The sequence below is a fragment of the Pseudophryne corroboree genome, chromosome 6, assembly GCF_028390025.1.
Source record: "Pseudophryne corroboree isolate aPseCor3 chromosome 6, aPseCor3.hap2, whole genome shotgun sequence".
In the NCBI taxonomy this organism is placed as follows: Eukaryota; Metazoa; Chordata; class Amphibia; order Anura; family Myobatrachidae; genus Pseudophryne; species Pseudophryne corroboree.
In genome coordinates, this window is record NC_086449.1 from 358018061 (window position 1) to 358040128 (window position 22068).

At 45.5% G+C, this 22068-nt stretch overlaps 1 protein-coding gene across 4 annotated transcripts in view; it reads right to left on the minus strand.

The window, feature by feature from the left end:
* The window catches only part of SHANK3 (SH3 and multiple ankyrin repeat domains 3), a 691108-nt gene that overhangs the window by 284726 nt on the left and 384314 nt on the right, over nt 1-22068 (minus strand). For all 4 annotated transcript variants that reach the window (XM_063926631.1, XM_063926630.1, XM_063926632.1 and 1 more), the window contains exons 10-12: nt 20635-20712; nt 16400-16466; nt 15949-16282 (exon numbers count right to left, since the gene is read on the minus strand). In XM_063926631.1, coding sequence (XP_063782701.1) covers nt 15949-16282; nt 16400-16466; nt 20635-20712 — 479 coding nt within the window. The remainder of the gene's footprint in view (nt 1-15948; nt 16283-16399; nt 16467-20634; nt 20713-22068) is intronic.

Genomic DNA, 22068 nt, shown 5'->3' on the forward strand with positions numbered 1-22068 from the left:
TTTTTTATAACTTTGTGCATTAAACAAAGTGTGTGTATATTCACACAATTCATTTATATTTCATATACACCTTATACACACAGCCTGAAGGTCATTTAATACAATATTTTTAATAAGTTTGTGTATTAAACAAAGTTTGTGTACATTGAGCCACAGAAAACAAAGGTTTCACTATCTCACTCTCACTCAAAAAAACTCCGTATTTCGGAATATTCCGTATTTCGGAATATTTGGATATGGGATACTCAACCTGTATATGTATTTCTGTGTGGTTTGAGGTATATTACCAGCACACCTTGCACGTTATATTTTTCTTTATTTTCACATGACAAATAATCTTAGATGATTTGTAGAATTATATAATGAACGATTAATATTGTCTATATATTGTTTTAACAGTTGAGAAAGTGGCACATTTGTGAGTTTAAAATCATTTGGTAAAAATAAAATACGCACTATTTTATTCTTTTTTATTTGGCCCATTCTATGTCAGGGGACACTCAATTACCATTTCAGATCTTTGTGGCGGGACACTGGAAATCTTCCCAATTCCTTGTGGCTGCACAGTTGTGCTGTTTTACCTGCTGTTCCTCAATTATTAGCTATGGGTCATTTTCTAGTCTTGCAGGTAAAAAGCACTCAGCTTAGCAGTGGAATACTGCTAGTAAATGACTGTTACCTCCACTCATTCCCCCATACCTCGCATTTTTCTGGAACTGTCCTCCGTTATCCCACCTGGGATGGGAGCTGGGGGAAGCACACACTGCTGACCTGCATTGCAGTGGGTGAATAGGTGCTGTGCGCATGTGAACAGCACCTATTCACAGTGCAGCAAGAGCCTGGGGGCAGCCCAGCATCTCAGAGAGTGCTATGGTTCTATAAGACTCTGCCCCTTTTTCAGGCCCGTCCCCCTTTTCAGGCATACGCAGGGTCTCGAATCAGGGGTGAAGAAATATTGGGAGGTACGTGCCCCTCCTCTTTTATTAAAAAGGCAGCAATGAATACAAGCTGGGCAGATTTCTACTACAATAGTGAGACAACTGTTTGTTAATTACCCCAGCCTCTAAATCCCAGGGTGGTCAGGAAGAGCTTGGGAACTTTTCAGTGCAGGTTTGATACTGGCAGCGGACCATGCAAATTGTTTTTATTGTGCTTTCCTTCCTTAGCAGTGCTAACACAGCATCAACTAATCTGGGACTTGTACATCATTCTTTATTACATGGTGCAGTATCTGTGGCCTGAGAAGAGGTAACTGTCAATCACTGGCAGTTCTCCAACATTCAGCTGAATATTTTCCCTCTGTTCAGACAAAGTATGCTGTTGATTCTTTAATTTACAAACATAGGGGCAGATGTTTTAAGCTTGGAGAAGTGATAAAGCAGTGATAAGTGCAGGGTGATAACGCACCAGCCAATCATCTCCAATATGTAAAATGACATATCACCTTCCACTTATCACTGCTTTATCACTTCTCCGGGCTTAATACAGTACATTTGCCCCATAGTGATTTGATTAACAAAGCACAGTAAGCATGCAATGTGTACTTTTCCTTCATCTGACATGCGTACTTGCGTGGTATGATTCTCTGAAAGTGCAGCAGAAAAATGTAATTATATTGTAGACAAATTCCATATTGCAGGAACACATTTGCAGCAATGCTAAGGGTGGTATCCAATAAGCGCGGTAAATTACTGCGGCTAATTGTCTCCCTGGGGGCTATCCAATTAGCCCCGATAAGCTGGCACGAGACGTGACTTATCAGGGACTTTCTTTTAGTGAATCATCGGGGAAAAAATGGGAAAACCGACGTTTTTCGCATCTGATGTTTTACTGCAGCTAACTGGATACCGCCCTAAGGTGGTCATTCCGAGTTGTTCGCTCGCTAGCTACTTTTAGCAGCACTGCACACGCTAGGCCACCGCCCTCTGGGAGTGTATCTTAGCATAGCAGAATTGCTAACGAAAGATTAGCAATTCTGCTATTAAGTATTTCCTTGCAGTTTCTGAGTAGCTCCAGACCTACTCCTAGATTGCGATCACCTCAGTCCATTTAGTTCCTGGTTTGACGTCACAAACACACCCAGCGTCCGGCCAGCCACTCCCCCGTTTCTCCAGCCACTCCTGCGTTTTCTGCTGGCACGCCTGCGTTTTTTAGCACACTCTCGGAAGACGCTCAGTTACCACCCAGAAACACCCACTTGCTGCCAATCATTCTCCGATCAACAGAGCGACTGAAAAGCTTTGTTCGCCCGTGAGTAAAATAGCATAGTTTTGTGTAAAATTGCTTAGAGCGTGCGCCCTGCTGTGCATACGCATGCGCAGAACTGACGGATTTTAACCTATTAGCAATTCTGCTAAAAATAGCAGCGAGTGAACAACTCGGAATGACCACCTAAGTGTTTAGTTACAGTGGTAGCAAGGGGAAGATTAATGGGACAATTGTCCTAGACAACTTGACGTGATGTTCATAAGGTTAGACAGCCATAGTCAGATTGTATTTTTTCAGAGAATAGAAGTGATTATGAGCTTTGAGAAAATAAAGCTGTGAAATGCACGATTACTATTTGTTTGCTGATTCTTACAATTCAATTTAAGAAAAGAGTAGTTTGAAAAAATCTCTGTGGTTTCAGTTAGTTCTTAATATTTTGTAAAGAAGGTTCTCATTCAGCTTCATTAGCAGTTTGCTTAGATTGCAAAACTTACAATGATAAAATCGCATGCTGGGGGAAAGGCCGTCCAACATGCAAATACCTTGCAGCGATGCGATCGCAATGCAATTGCATCGTAATTTGTGGATGCCAAGCTGCAAAGGCAGGCGCAGAGAGGCCATTTTCTGGGTCGCAGTGGCCGCGTGTGATGTCATATGGCTGCCCTGAACCCACCTCCATTTCCCACGCTGCGTCGCTGCCCCGCAACAGCCTCTGCATGTTAATCAGGCATAGGCGAACACATAACTGAGTAGCATTTTGACAAGAATAGGGCACCTTTAGAAAAAGCAGATATTAAGCAAGACAACATGGAAATGTTTATGTGCCTTACATAGCAAAGGAGTCAATAATTAGCACTAGTTTGCGTAGCAGCAGCACACTCTTCAGTGCTTCACAAATAGGAACAAACACTGTAAAAAGCCAATTAAGGCATTGTTACATGAAGTGAGAGCCACAGTCTGCATATTGGATCAGCCGGAATACAATGAGAAACAGTGCATAGTGGTGCTCTAGTGGTGCTATACTATATGCTCCAGTCACACAGCAAGCAAGTAAGTTAAGTGTAAAAAGAGAATATATGTAAGCTCTGCATGAACTTTGAAGAGAGGCAGTATTACAGTTGATGAAGAGCCTGTAGGGAATGACAGAATGGGGCACCAATATAATGCATAGGGGCTTATTCATTATAATTAATGGACCGTTTAGAAAACAAAAAATTATAGTTTTAGCATGTTCTAACTACTAGCAGGCCCATTTATTACTAAGGGCAATATTCAATTAGTGTCGGATCCTCTCCGACAGTGAGGATCCAACACTTCAGTATTCAATGCAGACCGTTTCCCCCTCTGATTCTGACCATTCATTTCCACCCTCTCTTAGGTGCAAAAATGAATGGAGAAAACGGACCAGTTTTCGACCGCAGCGGGGTCAAAAACACATGGATGAGCAGAGATTCCGCGCATCCATGTGTTTTTCGATTTGTCGGAATTTTAAACAGGGCGGAAAAATGGCACTTCAACTGAATTTTGAAGTGTCGAAAAGTGCAGATTATCGTCAGAAAGTGCCATCTTTATACCCCTAAAGGACCAACAGGGCTGCTTAATATTCAGCAAACTCCAAAAACTGAAAGTATTCTGAGTTTGCCTGTGGAACCAAGACCATCTGAAGATGGCATTGGCTCCCGGAGACCCAGTCCTTCCCATGGGAAGGAGGTCTGTCATTGCCTCCGCAGTGTGTGAACTGTGGCTGTGTGGACAGACCCGAACAGGTAAGTATCACTGCTACTATTGTAGCAGTGTTACTGGTCGCTAGTACCGGCTGGCCCCACACCGGAGCAATGCTAAATTGCTCTGATAATTAAGTATCCACTGCCACATCTAGTAAAGAGTTGGAAACGTAATCATTGGAGGCCGTTCGACCCCCGATGAACAGGCCCCATTGTGAGGAAAACTACTTTAGGGGAACGGTTTAGTAGTACATTGTCAACAAGAATAAATATATCAGGTAATAAACTTGTGTTGGCTAGTGAAAGATTAACAGCCCAATTCTTGAAAGACTAAGGGGCATACAGATGTAGCCGCTCTCATCTATCCTGTGACATGGCAGCAAGGGCACATGTGCCATGAGTGCATCTTAATAAGTCGGGCTGCATCTATTTGCAGCCTCCATGTATTACTATGGGTGGTAGTCATGTGACCGCCAGTCGGCTGACCGACAGTCACATGACCTCCTCCGTGAGCCCGACGGCTCACTATCCCGATGGTCGGCATGCCGACCAACAGGGACTATTTCCACTCGTGGGTGTCCACGACACCCATAGAGTGGGAATAGAACCCGTCGCCACCGAGCCCGCAGTGTGGAGAGCGCAGCGAGCCCGCAAGGGGCTTGCTGCACTCGCCCCTCCCCGCCGGGATCCCGGCGTCGGTATGCTGCCGGGATCCCAGCGTCGGTAAGGTGACCGGCGGTCAGGAGACCGCCGGTCACCCGTACTACACCCATTACTATGGGTGTGCATGTCACAATCGAAGTAAAGTGCACAAACAGCCAATCATGCAGCGGTGGCGCCTAATTGGCTGCCTGACCGCGAGCGCCAATTGTCTCGAGAGCCGGCGCCATATCTGAAATGGCCGCAAGCTGCTCTGGGATACACCTGGCTGCCCACTGCTTTGCCCGGCTATCCCCATCACCTAGTGCCCAACCTGACCACTGCTGCCCCAGACCGCAGCTGTACACACATGGAGCGGGCACCTGATGGGACCTTGTCAGCGCTGCACTCACCGGACTGTCACACTGCCGCCCATATGGGCAACACCATAACAGCATAGCGGCCACGGCCGCTATATAAAGATGGTGCCTGTCACTACTGCACTCATCTCTCCAAGCGACGAGTCGGATTCACAGGAGCGCACACCATCACCTGGGATACCGCATGGTAGGGACAGATGGGGACTTATTCTGACTATCTTCATTTCCATCCAGCTTATGCCGCAGCAAAAAAAAAAAAAACATCAGGATCTCCACTTATTAATCTCCTAAAGGAGTTATAAACATTTCTTTTTTATATATATGTTTAATAAATATGCTTAGCCTTTTTATTTCCCTGGTGCCACCGAACTAGCGCTCTTTTTTATGACTATTATGAATTCACTCTAACTGAGCAGCTTTAGTCTTCACGTAACAGTGCAGTGTTACTCTTTTAGGGGTCTATTTACATAGCTTTGGAGATAAAGTGGCTTGGAGATAAAATTGGCTTTATATGGGCATGACAACTTTGGCAGACATGTTTTCTTCAACCTTCCTTTTGCTGATCTATGCGCTAAATTTGATTAGGGCACTTGGCCTCGTTTTATCACCTTTAATTTAGACATTGGGTACATACAATAGGTGCTACCATATCTGTTCTTCTAACACCCCTGCCCCACGTATAGGCCAGATTTAACCTCTGTAAGTTTTAGCAAGAAGAACCAAGCACTAAAATGCATATTCAACTAGACTTTATCTGACCCCTACTAAACTCCATAGGGTATGGCCCACATGCACTAAACTCTGCTTTATACCACATATACTGTCCTGTTTTGCTTCCCTTGTGGACAAAGGCGTTCAACCTCATTAAAAATTAATTGGGCCTTCTTCTTACCCCAGACCCTATGCCAGGCCAGCTTTTTTGGTACTCCCTTATAGTTCCTAAGTCTGACTACTACGTCCTTGGGCATAGTCTAATATCAACCAGACATACCAGGCTTGGCATTGGAAATCCTTCTCTCCTTCTCCATTCACTAAAGTTACTGCAAAACCTCACATGCATTATGAGACGGAGATTCAGGAGGTCACATATTCCATAACCCCTCTTCTCCCTTTGTGAAATGGTACCCGTGCAACTTATAGGGAACAGCAGATGGGTGCTTCCACTAAGAATGCGGATGACCCTCCCCTCCATATAACGCAAAAGAGTCTGATATATGAACTATCACAGGGGGTGATTAATACCTGATTGCTGCTATGCGTTTTCGCACAGCGGGTGATCAGGTACTAACTGCGCATGCACCGCAATGCGCACGCGCATCAGACAGCAACAAAGGGCTTTGCCGGTCTGCGATGGGATGAAGCAAAAAATCAGATTGCACGGGCGTTCGCAAGGTGATTGACAGCAGGAAACCGTTTGTGGGTGGTAAATTACCGTTTATTGGGAGTGTCTGGAAAAACGCAGGCGTGCCCAAGCGTTATCAGGGAGGGTGTCTGATGTCAGCTCCGACTCCGATCAGCCTGTTGTGATCGCACTGTAGGAGTAAGTCTTGGGCTGCGCACAGACTGCACACAAGGGATTTTAGCAGCTCGGCATACACATGGGATCGCACACTTCCGCGGCGAATATACACTCCCCCTGGGGGCGGTGACTATCTGAAGGCAGGACAGCAAAATTAGCGGCCCACTTCTAATGATTATAACCTAAATATGAGAGTTATATTGCTCGTCTCATCAAGGTCTAATATTATACAACTTATCAGAAACATACTATATTATCTGTTGTGCACAGTTGTGGATACTGGGAGGATATATAAACAGTGGTGTAAAGGAAAAAGCTCATGTTGCCCAAAGCAACCAGCAAGAAGACTACTTCCATTTTCTAAAAATGTACTGTAAAATATCGTTATCATTTCCCTGGGCGTTATGGGCAACTCTAACTTTTGTGTTAAACCAATTTTCATATACATGTACCCCAAAGTGCACAGTGACCACAAACTGCAGAATAATGCGTAGGAAAACTATTCCATGGTCCGGATTCAAATGTTTCTCCCTCCCGCCTCCTATCACTCCCGCCGGCGGTATTCTAATGTTACTGCCAACGGGCACAACAACTTGATCTCAGCTCACTATCCCCGGAGGTAGCGAGCTGAAATGCGTGTGAAGAGACCCGTTTGGGCGCCCAAACAGGTCTCTTCACGATCGTGCCCATTACTTTAGTTGGGTTTAGGCGCTTAACGCGCCTAAACCAGACTGTAATGAGCGCGATAACGGGGCACATTTGCATATCGCCCCTCTATCTCCCATCACTTTAGACGGGAGATAGTGGTTGTGATATCATTTGAATCTGGCCCCATGTATCTATGTAACACATCCAGACCAACACCTGTGCCCTGCTACTGTACATGCCAATTCGTCATCTGAAACATGAGGTTGACCCTTCTGCAGCAATTGGTATGATGGAGAGAGCAGCACCATATGCCCATATTTAAAAAGGAAAAACCAGAATATACATAAGACCTAAAGATTGTTCTGTTCAATAATTCACCCTTAGCCTAAATAGGTCCTAAATAAGATAACAGCGATGGAACTATTCTACGTTGCCCTGTTATACTGTAGTGTGTTCATCAGGTGCTTAACTACAGTACATGGCTTTTCCTCTAAAATACAGCTCTAGTATTCCACTCCTTGTCTGTTTTACAGTATTCACTGTATTTTGCAGAGTCCCTGACCACCTATGCTCCATAGCAGGAGAGAAACAGTCTTCTAATCCACAATGCCTCTTTACCATCTTCAATTGGTATCTCTGCCCATTGCACAGACTCCACCTTCTTCTCCAGCCTGTGACTCTGCCATCTACTGCAAGTACAAAAACTGACACCCTGTGACAAGGTATTTTCTGATTCTAAACTCCATACACCACACAATTCTTCACCTACATTCCCCAGTCCGCCACTGCATGAATGTCTCTAGCTCCCCTCCTGAGCCTGTCTCTTTTCACTGGAAAACAGTCATCCTTCTTTAAAACTGCTTTCATCTCTCCAATTCTGAAGAAACAAACTGCTTAATCAGCCTATCCGGGAAACTACTACTCCACTTCTCTGCTCTACTTTACCTCCAAACTACCAGTTCGTATCCCCCCCCCCCCCCCCCCCGAAACCCAATGGGGCATTGAGGGGGAAGGATGGTGGGGAGGGTGATAATTAGGTCAGTGGGGGATAATCATCAGTCCCACCCTGCTACAGCTGAGCCCTGCACATGCAAAGATCAGCCAAATAGTGCTCGGGGGTGAGCAACAGTAAGTTCCTCTTCTTGCACTTGTGTCCCCAGCACACTGCTCGGCATTCTGAAGTGTGATTCCGGAAATGATGTTCATCATTGCAGGGGGATGGACAAGCAGGAGGAAATCCATTTTGCACATGTGTAGAATGGATTTTCTCTTTAAAAGCTTGGGGACAAAGCAGGAGGACACAGTCGCAAGGGAACCAACTGTGTCAGATAAAGCAAGTGGTTAACATGTCTACCTCTGGCACATCCTCCCCTCCACTACCAGTATCTGATGGGACCCCCAAGGCTTTGTTTCCTCACCGCCTACTATTTTCACTGTGCACTTCTTCTCATCTTTTAATTCGCTCATTCAGCCTACATTACCAATCTCAGCATGTCCAAAACAAAGCTAATCACGTTTAATCCCAGACTCAACACCTTCTCTGAATTTTTCCTCAATATCATCCCCATCACCACAATTTACTGAGTCTCCTAAGCCCACTGTCTTGGGGTCACTCTTGACTCTGCATAATCGCATGCTCTCTGCTGCTCGACTACTGCATAATCCTCCTATATGACATTATCCCTCTATTCCCACTTCAAGCATCCTGAATGCAGATACACGATGATCTTCCTCTCTCACCCGTCCACATCTGCTGCACCACTGTGAAAACCCTTTCTCTGGCTCCACATAGAGTCCAGAATCCAGATGAAATTACTTGCATTTACCTACAAAGTCTACAACAACTATACCCCTTAATACAACTAAAACCTCATCACGAAATATTCTTTCTCACAAACTGTTAGATCTACCTATGAGTCCTATGCTTCACCTTGTCTCCGATAACCACTTTTGCGCTCTCGCCTAAAAGACATCTAATATGCTGCCACCCACTCAGGAATACCCTGACATGCCCGGTCAGACCCTCCTCTAGCTTTAAAATCTTTACAAGACGGCTGAAAGCCAACCTGTTTATTAAAACAAGATTTATGGTAAGAACTTACCGTTGTTAAATCTCTTTCTGCGAGGTACACTGGGCTCCACAAGGATAGACATTGGGGTGTAGAGTAGGATCTTGATCCGAGGAACCAACAGGCTCAAAGCTTTGACTGTTCCCAGAATGCACAGCGCCGCCTCCTCTATAACCCCGCCTCCCTGTACAGGAGCTCAGTTTTTAATTAACCAGCCCAATGCAGTAGCAGGAAAAGAGACGACAACGGTTAGTAGCCACATACACCACACTCTCACGACAGGAGAAGTGTCAGCGGCTAATGCCATACCAACCAAAAGAAGCTAAGTGCGTCAGGGTGGGCGCCTTGTGGAGCCCAGTGTACCTCGCAGAAAGAGATTTAACAACGGTAAATTCTTACCATAAATCTCGTTTTCTGCTGCGGGGTACACTGGGCTCCACAAGGAATGGACAATGGGGATGTCATAAAACAGTTCCCTATGGGAGGGGACGCACTGTAGCGGGCACAAGAACCCGGCGTCCAAAGGAAGCATCCTGGGAAGCGGCAGTATCGAAGGCATATAACCTTATGAACGTGTTCACTGAGGACCACGTAGCCGCCTTGCACAATTGTTCAAGGGTCGCACCACGGTGGGCCGCCCAAGAAGGTCCAACAGACCGAGTAGAATGGGCCGTAATATGAGCAGGAGCCGACTGACCAGCCCTCACATAAGCATGTGCAATCACCATTCTAATCCATCTGGCCAAAGTCTGCTTGTGAGCAGGCCAGCCCCGTTTGTGAAATCCAAACAGTACAAAGAGAGAATCAGATTTCCTAATGGAAGCAGTTCTCTTCACATAGATACGGAGAGCCCGTACCACATCCAAAGACCGCTCTTTGGGAGACAGATCAGGAGAAACAAGTGCCGGAACTACAATCTCCTGGTTAAGATGGAACGAGGAGACCACCTTAGGTAAATATCCGGGACGAGTCCTCAGAACCGCCCGGTCACTGTGAAATATCAGATATGGGGAACTACAAGACAAGGCACCCAAATCCGACACTCTTCTAGCCAGCAGAAACACCACCTTAAGGGAAAGCCACTTAATATCAGCTGAACCAAGAGGTTCAAACGGAGACTCCTGTAACGCCTTCAAAACGTCCCAAGGAGCCACAGGCGGGACATACAGAGGTTGGATACGCAACACACCCTGAGTAAAGGTATGAACATCAGGTAAGGTCGCAATTTTTCTCTGAAACCACACCGACAAGGCAGAAATATGAACCTTGAGGGAGGCCAGACGCAGGCCTAAGTCCAGGCCCTGCTGAAGAAAAGCCAACAACTTGGCTATACTAAACTTAGAAGCGTCATAATCGTTAGATGCGCACCAAACAAAGTAAGAATGCCAGACCTAGTAAATACGAGCAGAAGCCGGTTTCCAGGCCTGCAACATAGTTTAGCCCTTAAGACGGAAGCTTCAAGAGCCACGCCGTCAAAGACAGCCGGGCTAGGTCCTGGTAGACACAGGGGCCCTGAACGAGGAGGTCTGGGCGTTGTGGAAGTAGAATTGGACGCTCTGACGATAGGCCTTGCAGGTCTGAGAACCAGTGCCGTCTGGGCCACGCTGGAGCTATGAGAAGCAGAATTCCTTTTTCTTGCTTGAACTTCCGAATTACCCTGGGCAGGAGTGACACCGGAGGGAACACGTACGGCAGCCGAAACCTCCACGGCACCGCCAGCGCATCCACGAATGCTGCTTGAGGATCCCTTGTCCTTGCTCCGAAGACCGGAACCTTGTGATTGTGTCGAGACACCATCAGATCTACGTCTGGAAGACCCCACTTTTCCACTAGGAGTTGAAACACTTCTGGATGGAGGCCCCACTCACCGGCATGTACGTCCTGACGACTGAGAAAGTCCGCTTCCCAATTCAGGACTCCCGAAATGAAGATTGCTAATATGACCGGTAGATGGCGTTCCGCCCAATGTAGAATCCGTGAGACTTCCTTCATTGCCAGACGGCTTCGAGGCCTTGAGGATTTATGTAAGCCAATGTGGTGGCGTTGTCCGACTGCTCTTGAATAGGACGGTTCTGAATTAAATGCTGGTCTAGGTTCAATGCACTGAAGACTGCCCGCAATTCCAGAATGTTGATTGAGAGGAGGGACTCCTCCTTGGTCCACCGACCCTGAAGGGAGTGTTGCTCCAGCACCGCGCCCCAATCTCTTAGACTGGCATCTGTCGTCAACAAGACCCAGTTGGATATCCAGAAGGGACGGCCCCTGCACAATTGTTGGTCCTGGAGCCACCAGAGCAGCGACAGACGGACCTGCGGAGTCAATGAGATCATTTGAGACCTGACCCGGTGAGGCAGGCCGTCCCACTTGGCTAGAATCAGCCTCTGGAGGGGGCGAGAATGGAATTGAGCATACTCCACCATGTCAAATGCTGATACCATGAGGCTCAGCACCTGCATCGCCGAATGTATCGACACTTGCGGACGAGAAAGGAAGCAACGAATCCTGTCCTGAAGCTTCAGGACTTTCTCCTGACACAAGAACAACCTCTGGTTGTGAGTGTCCAATAGGGTTTCCATACGGAACTTGGAAACCTTCACAAACCTGTTCAATGCCTTGAGGTTGAGAATGGGCTGGGAGGACCCATTCGGTTTCGGGACTAGAAACAGCTGAGAATAGTACCCCCGGCCCCTCTGCGCAAGAGGCACCTGTACTACGACTCCTGTATCCAGGAGGGTCTGTACCACCGAATGCAGAGTGTTTGCCTTTGTCTGACCCAACGGGACATCTGTCTGGCAAAATCGATGAGGGGGTCGGTTTTTGAAGGCTATGGCGTAACCTCGAGTGACAACTTCCCGTACCCAGGCATCTGAAGTGGTCTTCAACCATTCCTGGGTATACCCTAGAAGCCGGCCCCCCACCCTGGGATCCCCCAGGGGAGGCCCGCCCCGTCATACGGCAGGCTTATCGGCCTTGGAAACTGGCTGACGGGCCGCCCAGGCTCTTTTGGGCTTCGGCTTACCAGGCTTGGAAGTACGGGCCTGCTTGTTGTACACCTGACCTTTTGCTTTACTTGAAGGACGAAAGGGGCGAAAGGAAGTACCTTTAGCCTTCGACACCGAAGGAGCGGTACTTGGCAGACAGGCAGTTTTGGCAGTAGCCAAGTCAGCCACTATCTTATTTAAGTCCTCCCCATACAGAATATCTCCCTTGAAAGGGAGTACCTCCAGGGTTTTTCTAGAGTCCAGATCCACAGACCAGGATCTCAGCCACAATATCCGACGAGCCAGGACTGACGTAGAAGAGGCCTTGGCTGCTAGGATACCGGCATCAGAAGCCGCCTCTTTAATATAGCGAGAAGCTTTGACAATATATGAAAAGCATTGTCTAGCATGGTCAGAAGAGATTTCAGCTTCTAACTCCAAGGTCCATGCTTCAATAGCCTCTGCAGCCCATGTTGCTGCAATAGTGGGCCTTTGTGCAGCACCCGTGAGGGTGTAAATCGCTTTCAGACAACCCTTCACACGTTTATCCGTAGGCTCCTTTAGAGATGTGACGGTAGTGACAGGTAGAGCTGAGGAAACCACCATCCTAGCCACATGCGAGTCTACTGGAGGAGGCGTTTCCCAATTCTTAGACAGCTCTGGTGCGAGGGGATAGCAAACCACCATCTTCTTTTGAGGCACAAACTTCGTACCCGGGTTTTCCCAGGGTTCCTGACGTATATATACACTAGGTGGTCAGAGTGAGGTAAAACTTGTTTAACCACCTTCTGACGCTTGAACCTATCCGGTTTCTTAGGAGGGACGGATGGCCCGGGATCATCCGTAATCTGTAGAATTAACTTAATAGCCTCCAAAAGATCAGGAACATTCACATGTGAACTACACTCCCCATCAGCCGTATCCGAGTCAGAACCTGTGGGGTCAGTGTAAGTGCCGTCTTCATCAGACGAGGTCTCAGTGACAGCAGTGGATTGTGAGGAGACAAGCGCTCGCTTAGAGGACCCCTTGGACTTAGGCGAAAGATGGTTAGACTTTTTAGTAGTCAGGGACTGGTTCAACTTCTTCAATTGGGCAGATAAATCGTCCGCCCACGGCGGGTTAGCTGCAGGGACCACTTACGGTTGTACCGGCATAGGGGGTCCCATAGGGGGTGTTAGTTTATTAACTAGCGTATGTAGAAGCGTGGAAAAAGTGGTCCACGGTGGATCATTATGTACCTCTGTTGCCACAGTCCCACTGGGGGGCAAGGAGCCCCCAGAACCAGAGCCCACAGCTGCTATATTCTCCTCATAGGGATCTGTGGCTTCAGCAACACCGGCAGTGTGTTCAGCCCCAGAACCGTTACCCTCAGAAGCAGACATGATATAACTTGCAGTATCAGGTAACACAGTACAATTGGCAGAAGCACAATATCCCAAACCCAAACCCCTGCGCAGTGTAGTCAGCACCAGCAGAGATAAAGGAGAGATATGGTGACTAAAATCATAGAGAAAAATACGTATTAAAGTATATCTTTGTGAAAATCCTATATCAATATAAAACCTGACGCACCAAGCCCCCTCAGGTTATAGAATATAGGGATAGCAAGTTGAGTGAAAGACACAAAATGGACACCACTCAGCTATCTAATGCACACACAGATAGTCACAGTTTGTACAATGCAGAGGTTATTACTAACAATAATACTGCACTGGACTAGCTTATATATATAGCTATGTAGTCAATAGATATAACACTGCACAGTAAGAACTGGATGTATATCACAGGGTAATTGTACTAGAAAACCCTGACTAAATGCACTCTTTCTTAACTAGCAATCTCTAAAAAGGCAGGTAGAATACTTAAGTGTCATGTAAAGTCACAGCACTGACAACCAGGCGGCTTTACATAGGAGGATTTGCCCAAGCAGTCCCAGTAACAGTGAAGCTGAGCGATAATGGTGCCCAGACACTGACAGGGAGTGAGGGAGACAGATATGCAGCTCCAGGGCGGGAACTTTTGCGGGGAATAGCGCCCTGGGGCTGGGGGAGGGGCTTCAGGTCTAAGCCTTATCCCCCTGCTGGCAAAACCACTGGGTACTGTGGGCTAGTGAAAAATGGTTTAGAGAGAAAACCTGACCTGCACCCATGCCCTGGTGTTCTAGTGGGATCGCCTGTACTGCCACAGTGTCCACCGCCAGCGCGCGCGGCCCGCCTCCCACTGACCGCGCCGGATCACGATAAAGACCAGGTCCCGCAAGCGGGACCCACTTACCACCTCCCGAAGCGCGGTCACGCGATCTCGGAGAGCCCCCGTCGTGTGTGCCTGACGTGAAGAAAACCGGAGCCTCCTGCTGTAGTTACCCGGCAACCAGGGCTCGGGAGTGTACAGCGCTGCTGGGGAGAGCTGGAGCTGCAACAGTGAATGTCTTCTGACATTTACCACCGCTGCTGCCCTTGAAGTCTTCACTTTTTTCTTCAAAAAAAGCTCTTCTTAGGGCTACCTGGAGCAGCCCCTCTGTTATGTGCCTGCTTACTGCAGCACCAACTACAAAACTGAGCTCCTGTGCAGGGAGGCGGGGTTATAGAGGAGGCGGCGCTGTGCATTCTGGGAACAGTCAAAGCTTTGAGCCTGTTGGTGCCTCGGATCAAGATCCTACTCTACACCCCAATGTCTATCCTTGTGGAGCCCAGTGTACCCCGCAGCAGAAAGCTTGTTCTACTGATGCTTATGCTGATCCTACTGGTACACGTTCCCCCCTTAGTGCCTAAACCTAACTCCCACCCCCACCCCAGCCCAAGTGGTGCATAACCCCCCTTCCTGCAGCCTAACCATAACATCCCCCTACCCTCCGCACACACACACAAAGCCTATCCCTACCCCCTCCTCCGGGTGGTGCCTAAACCTAACAAACTCCCCACCGGCCCTAACCCTAACCCGCCCGCTATACTGAGAGTCGGTTTGCTGACTGTCGGAATTCCGGCATCGGGCTCCTGTGTCGATATTCTGACAGCTGTCGGGATTCTGTCATCGGCATTCTGACTGCCAGGATCCCAACAGACCACATCCCATTTTCTGTATAATCTGTTTTCCACTCTGTCTGACATAGACAAGCGCCGTAGCTCCTTACAAATCAATGATAATAAGTACAGTTTATACTGAAACTGCAACTTTGTTAAAGTTTAAAGGCTGCATCTGAGATCAGACCAGGATAAAAAGACCTCAGTACTTGAGAGAGTGTAATCCAATACTTTCAATGGGAAACAGTTTTCATATTCTAGAATTACAATACATAAACTATTGCTGCAAGTAACAATTTAAATATGAAAAATCTGGTGCAAGTACACCATTTACAATGAGAAAATCCAAAAATGTGATGGTTTTAATACATGCAGCCTTAATATTACATTGCCTGGTAATATAATGTAGCTAGAGGAGTTAAATGAAGATCATAAAGCCAGTATGTGGTAAAATAAATAAATAAATAAATAAATAAAAAACCCTAAATTTAATGAAGGAAAGGTGAAGCCCTAACATTAAAGGGGTCTGTGCTTTGACCTGATTTTTTACTTCGATATGCAACTTGAGTAAGAATTATGTAAAACAATGATCATGTTAAACTTTATAAGAGATAAAAAGGCTACCTGGCTTAGGAGAGTTATCCTAATCATGTGACCCTAAACATCAACAGTGTAAAAATGTGTGCACTATTCCAGATGTAGCTGACCCCAAGTCCACACTCTATAAAAAGTGTATTCTAAATATACATTGTGTGTTTACCTGCTCTTTCCTCGTCCCCTTCGCAAAGTGTGGCTTTCACCATTCCTTTCTTCTCTTGCACGATGTAATGAGGGAGAGCGGCTGTGTGTACTCCGGGAACTTGCAGTGCTCGCTAGGCTGCTATCCCCTATCATTATCCCTCCAGAAGTATCCGGCCCCTGGGAAAGCAGCTGTGAGGGTAGACCACGAAGTGATGGCACTGGTGAGTAATGAGCCCCATCTGAATTCAGGTTGTTATCACTGGCGGAGCGTTGCAGAAAGCGCGGGGATGAAAGACCAACACAGCTCACAACACGTCGACGCTTTGTGTAACTTGGAGTCTCCCGAAAAGGCACTTGTAAGAGACAGAGAGAGGAAGATACTAGCCAAGAGTAGCCATTCAGCCAAGTGTGCAATGGATGGGAGAGGGAACAAAGTATTCTGCATTGTTTGGTATGTTTTTGTCACTTACCAATGTCGGATTCTTTGTGAGTTTTGATAATTTCTGCAAGTTCGAAATTTCCTGCAATAATAGCAACCTACAATGAAAGCAAAGGAGGGGAAGAAACTAATTTAGTTTTGCTAAAACAGAAAAGAGTAAAACTAAACAAACAGTAATAAGGCCCTCATTCCGAGTTGATCGGTCGCAAGGCGAATTTAGCAGAGTTACACACGCTAAGCCGCCGCCTACTGGGAGTGAATCTTAGCTTCTTAAAATTGCGACCGATGTATTCGCAATATTGCGATTACTAACTACTTAGCAGTTTCAGAGTAGCTCCAGACTTACTCTGCCTGTGCGATCATTTCAGTGCTTGTCGTTCCTGGTTGACGTCACAAACACACCCAGCGTTCGCCCAGGCACTCCCACAGTTTCTCCGGCCACTCCTGCGTTTTTTCCGGAAACGGTAGCGTTTTCAGCCACACGCCCCTGAAACGCCGTGTTTCCGCCCAGTAACACCCATTTCCTGTCAATCACATTACGTTCGCCGGAGCGAAGAAAAAGCCGTGAGTAAAAATACTTTCTTCATAGTAAAGTTACTTGGCGCAGTCGCAGTGCGAACTTTGCGCATGCGTACTAAGCGGATTTTCACTGCGATGCGATGAAAAATACCGAGCGAACAACTCGGAATGAGGGCCTAAGTACGGAATTGTGTACTAAGGCAAAAGTCTATAAGAAACACCTAAATATATAAACAAAGTATAGGATTGTCTGCAAATCTGGGAGACAACTGATACTCTAGCTAGTGGCAATGTACTGTAAGACTAATATCTATTCTAAACTATTTGTATCATCTCACTTCCAGACCAAAAGATAAGTGGACACATGCTATCCACCTTGTAATTGTCTGAAAACACGTTTTGGACACTAGTCTTAAGACGGTCACATGTAAAGATTGTTTTGGCCAACTTGTATCAAGCTGTCCTGAAATCAGCTTATGTCTGAGGTTCAGCAAGCACCGAAAATAGCTGCAAAAAATTGAAATCTGCCAAAATGAATCATTATACTAAGCAGCTGGTCACACATGTTAAGACTTAAGTTTTTAGCAAAATAATCAAACATCAGGATCTATGTCTAATTCAGACACTGCTTATTAATAACATGTATATTGATATTGGTTTAGAAGAATAGTGGCTGTTGCTGCTTTCTAGGTAGCTCATTGTATAACCCTGCCTAACTGAATTGTACAGCTCATCTCCTATATCATTGTAATGTGCATGTTCTGCCTACAGAGGTCATCTAATCACTTTATTAAAACCATACTGTAGCACTTTCCAAAGGAGCTATGTGGTTCTACCAAAAAAAATTTGAGAGCTTATCCACATTAAATTACAAAAATATTAAATTTCTATTAAAATTCTGCAGCTTTTTAGCAGAGAGATTAAGAAAAACGTCTCTATGGTAGATCCATATGCTTATGGTTAGTAGCAGTCTGAAGCTACTGCAAATACAATGCTGAACATCCTGCTAACCAGTTTGCAGGTCTCTTACTACACAGTAAATCCAGGTTACTATGGGGGTAATTCAGATCTGATTGCTGGGCTGCTAGCTTTGCCGTTCGGATAGTCGCCGCCTCCAGGGGGAATGTAAATTTGCCGTGCAAGTGTGCAATCCCATGTGTACGCAGAGCAGCAAAAATCCACTTTGTGCAGTCTCTGCGCTGCCCAGGACTTACTCCTACAACGTGATGAGAAAAGGCTGATCGAGGCCGGAGCTGACATCAGACATCCTCCCTGAAAACGCTTGGACACGCCTGCGTTTTTCCAGACACTCCCAATAAACGGTCAGTTACCACCCACAAATGGCCTCCTCCTATCAATCACCTTGCGAATGTCCCATGCGATCGGATATTTCACACCATCCCGTCGATGACCGGCGATGCCCTTTGTTGATGTCCGACGCGCGTGCCATTGAGATGCAGTGATCAGATCTGAATCACCCCCTCCCTCAAATTTGTTAGCAGTTGGGCAAAACCATGTGCACTGCAGGGGGGGGGGGGGGCAGATATAACATGTGCAGAGAGCGTTAGATTTGGGTGGGGTGTCTTCAATCTGAAATCTAAATTGCAGTGTAAAAATAAAGCAGCCAGTATTTACCCTGCACAGAAACAACATAACCCACCCAAATCTAACTCTCTCTGCACATGTGATATCTGCCTCCCCTGCAGTGCTCATGGTTTTGCCCAACTGCTAACAAATTTGCTGCTGCGAACGACTCTGAATTAGGCACTATGGGGGTCATTCCGAGTTGATCGCTCGCTGCCAATTTTCACAGCGCAGCGATCAGGTGAAAAAACTGCATTTCTGCACATGCGTATGCCCCGCAATGCGCAAGTGCGTCGTACGGGTACAAAGCTCTTTGTGGTTGTGCTCAGGTTCTAGCGAAGTTTTCCTTCGCACTGGTGGCCGAAAGAAGATTGACAGGAAGGGGGCGTTACTGGGTGTCAACTGACCGTTTTCAGGGAGTGTTTGCAAAAACGCAGGCGTGTCTGAAAAAAACGCAGGCATGGCTGGACGTTCGCTGGGCAGGTGTATGACGTCAAATCCGGGCACGAATAGGCTGAAGTGATCGCAAGCGCTGAGTAGGTTCAGAGATACTCTGAAACTGCACAAAATGTTTTTGCAGAGCTCGGTTGCACATGCGTTCACACTTTTGCTAAGCTAAAATACACTCACCAGTGGGCGGCGGCATAGCGTTTGCACGGCTGCTAAAACTAGCTAGCGAGCGATCAACTCGGAATGACCCCCTATGTCCTGTAGAAATTTGCATTTCACAGAATGTATCTGTGTGACTATCTGTGTTCTGTGTTCATTCTGTTTCCCAGTGTGGTAGGAGTCAGACTGGAAACACCCAAGGACAAATTACGTTGGCAAAATGTGCTTAGTTTTGCAGCCAATTGTTCACATGGAAAGTATTTTGCAGAACAATTTTTGTAAAGGTTTGTACATTTAGCAGCAGATTTAACAACAAGTGATATTCTTGTTATTGCTCACTACATATGTTAAACGGTGCTCCAGTCAATCAGCTCCTGTCATTTTTCAAACACAAGAATATGACTCGTTTGTAAATGTGTGCAAAGGCTGGGAAGAGAGCATACAGATGTATGGTAGGCAGGAGAATGCATTGAGGGAGATATAGGCAGTTGAGTAGATAAGTACATGGAGGAGGGTAGTGAGCTAGGCAGTGCAGGGTGAGGGAATCAGGGCTGGAATAAAATGGATGTGAATAAAGGGCACGAGTTTAAGTAAAAACATTGTTACATTGTTACACATTTCCTGCTTGGATAGAGTAAAATGTTTGCTAGTATGAATGTAACACTGTGATGTGTGGATAAATATGCATGTTTAAGTGTATAACTAGCAGTTGTTAGTATTGTAGATATAGAAAATATGTTGTGTTTTTTTAAGCATATTTGTAGGGACCTCAGAATAAAAACAGATGACATCTACTCTTATCAATCCTCTTTATTATCAAGCAAAACTGCCCCTATGGCATTTGCTTGATAATTAAATATTGCTCAAATTATGCTGTGACACATATGTAAACAGTATATGTCAAATATGTGGTTGTGCTCCAACAGATGGTTACAGTGTGGGTGGGGCTCTGACACCAGCCTGACAGTAATCCAGATTTATACCGGATCATCTAGATAGACACAGATTATCTCCTCATCACAGGGACAGCACTGTTGTCCTTGTAACAACCTGCAGGGTTACCCCCACACTCCATTTACACCACAACAACTATTTATTACACAAACCCTATCAGCCATTAAGATAGATAGATAGATAGATAGATAGATAGATAGATAGATAGATAGATAGATATAGATAGATAGATAGATGTTGCTTATTTGTAACATTGTAACAGTGAGATACTGCCAATGCTCTGAGAGGTTGCTAGTATAATTGCAAAATATTCCAATTTTTAAGGCAATAAAACCATCATGTAATTACCTACAAAGACTTTTCTGCGTGTAGTTACTCATTATATCTTTATACCTTCTTTATAATTAAATGATAATATTTTCTAATGACTATTTTTCCATTGCAAACAATAATATAATACAGCACTGATACCGCACATTAAAGTATAATAGCAGCTATCATTAACGGATTGCACTGCAGTGTATCTGCAGAGAGTAAACAGACCACGTGCATTGTATAAAACACTGGTTGCGTCTGAACTGAATATGAATGAGTCCTTACTTGGAACGCCGTTTGGTTGTTGAAGTTCCGAATCTCTTTACTTGCTCCACGGAATAGAAGAACCCGAGCACAGCTCTCCTGTTAGGGGGGAGGAAGACAAAACTGAGTGCAAAAACACAGACCAAACATATACTACAGGTAGAGTCTCCTGTATCCGAAATTCAGATATCCAAATATTCCACAATCAAGAGACTGAAACAGTGAAACCATTGCTTTCTGATGGCTCATGTACAACATTTTTACGAATATTGTATACCATGACCTGTGTTTATAAGGTGTATAAGAAACAAAAATACATTTTGTGTTTACACTTGGGTCCCATCCCCAAGATATCTCATTATGGTATGCAAATATCCAAAAATCCGGAAAAATCAGAAATCTAAAATACTTCTGATCCCAAGCATTTTGTATATGGGAAACTCAACCTGTACACTGACCAAAAGTCATTTTATGATTCCTGAATCCCAAACTAATCTACACTTACGGCAGGTATAGCATCTCACTCATGACACATATACTGTATTAATGCTCCCATGAATTCCACCTCATGCAAAAGATGTAATAAAAATTCCAAAACGTGCTGCATGTATAATAAACCTACTGACAAATATATATATATATATATATATATATTAAAAGTTATCAAATCCACAAACAGTATACCCTTAAATACAGTCCCCATGTCATATTGTGCGTAAGATAGTCAAACTAGCATGAAGTACTGAATCATTTACAATTCTCTCCTCACGAGTGAACCTTTATAAAAATATAAATATATGGATTGTTTTGTGAATGAAAGAAGAGAAGCTGCACTAGTCTATGAAAAAGCTGTTCACAAAAGAGATGTGAAGAATCCCTTGTTGGGGTTTCTATGTAGTGAGTTCCCTATGTAAGAGTTTAAAGAACATCAGAAAGCTCACTCAGCCATTCTGCATGGCCTATAGTGGAAGCTCTATTCCCACATATACTCTTCACTAGATACATATCAGCGGCATCCACAGGAGAGCAGAAGAGCCCCAGGCAGGACATCACTGATGAGATAGCTGGAAGTTATGTAACAGACCCAGGGGCAGATGTATTAACCTGGAGAAGGCATAAGGAAGTGATAAACCAGTGATATGTGCAAGGTGATAAACACACCAGCCAATCAGCTCCCATATGTAAATTAACAGTTAGGATCTGATTGGCTAGTTCATTATCACCTTGCACATATCACTGGTTTATCACTTCCTTATGCCTTCTCCAGGTTAATACATCTGCCCCCCAGAGTACCTCAGAGGTGGAAAACCACCCTATGGGATTGGAAATACCCTGCCCCTATAAATTATATTTATTCACTGATATCTATTAGCACAGCAATTTATCTTCAGAGCCATTTACACTATTATCATGTGCTGCCTATAGCTATGTACTTTAAAACAATAGGGACAAGAG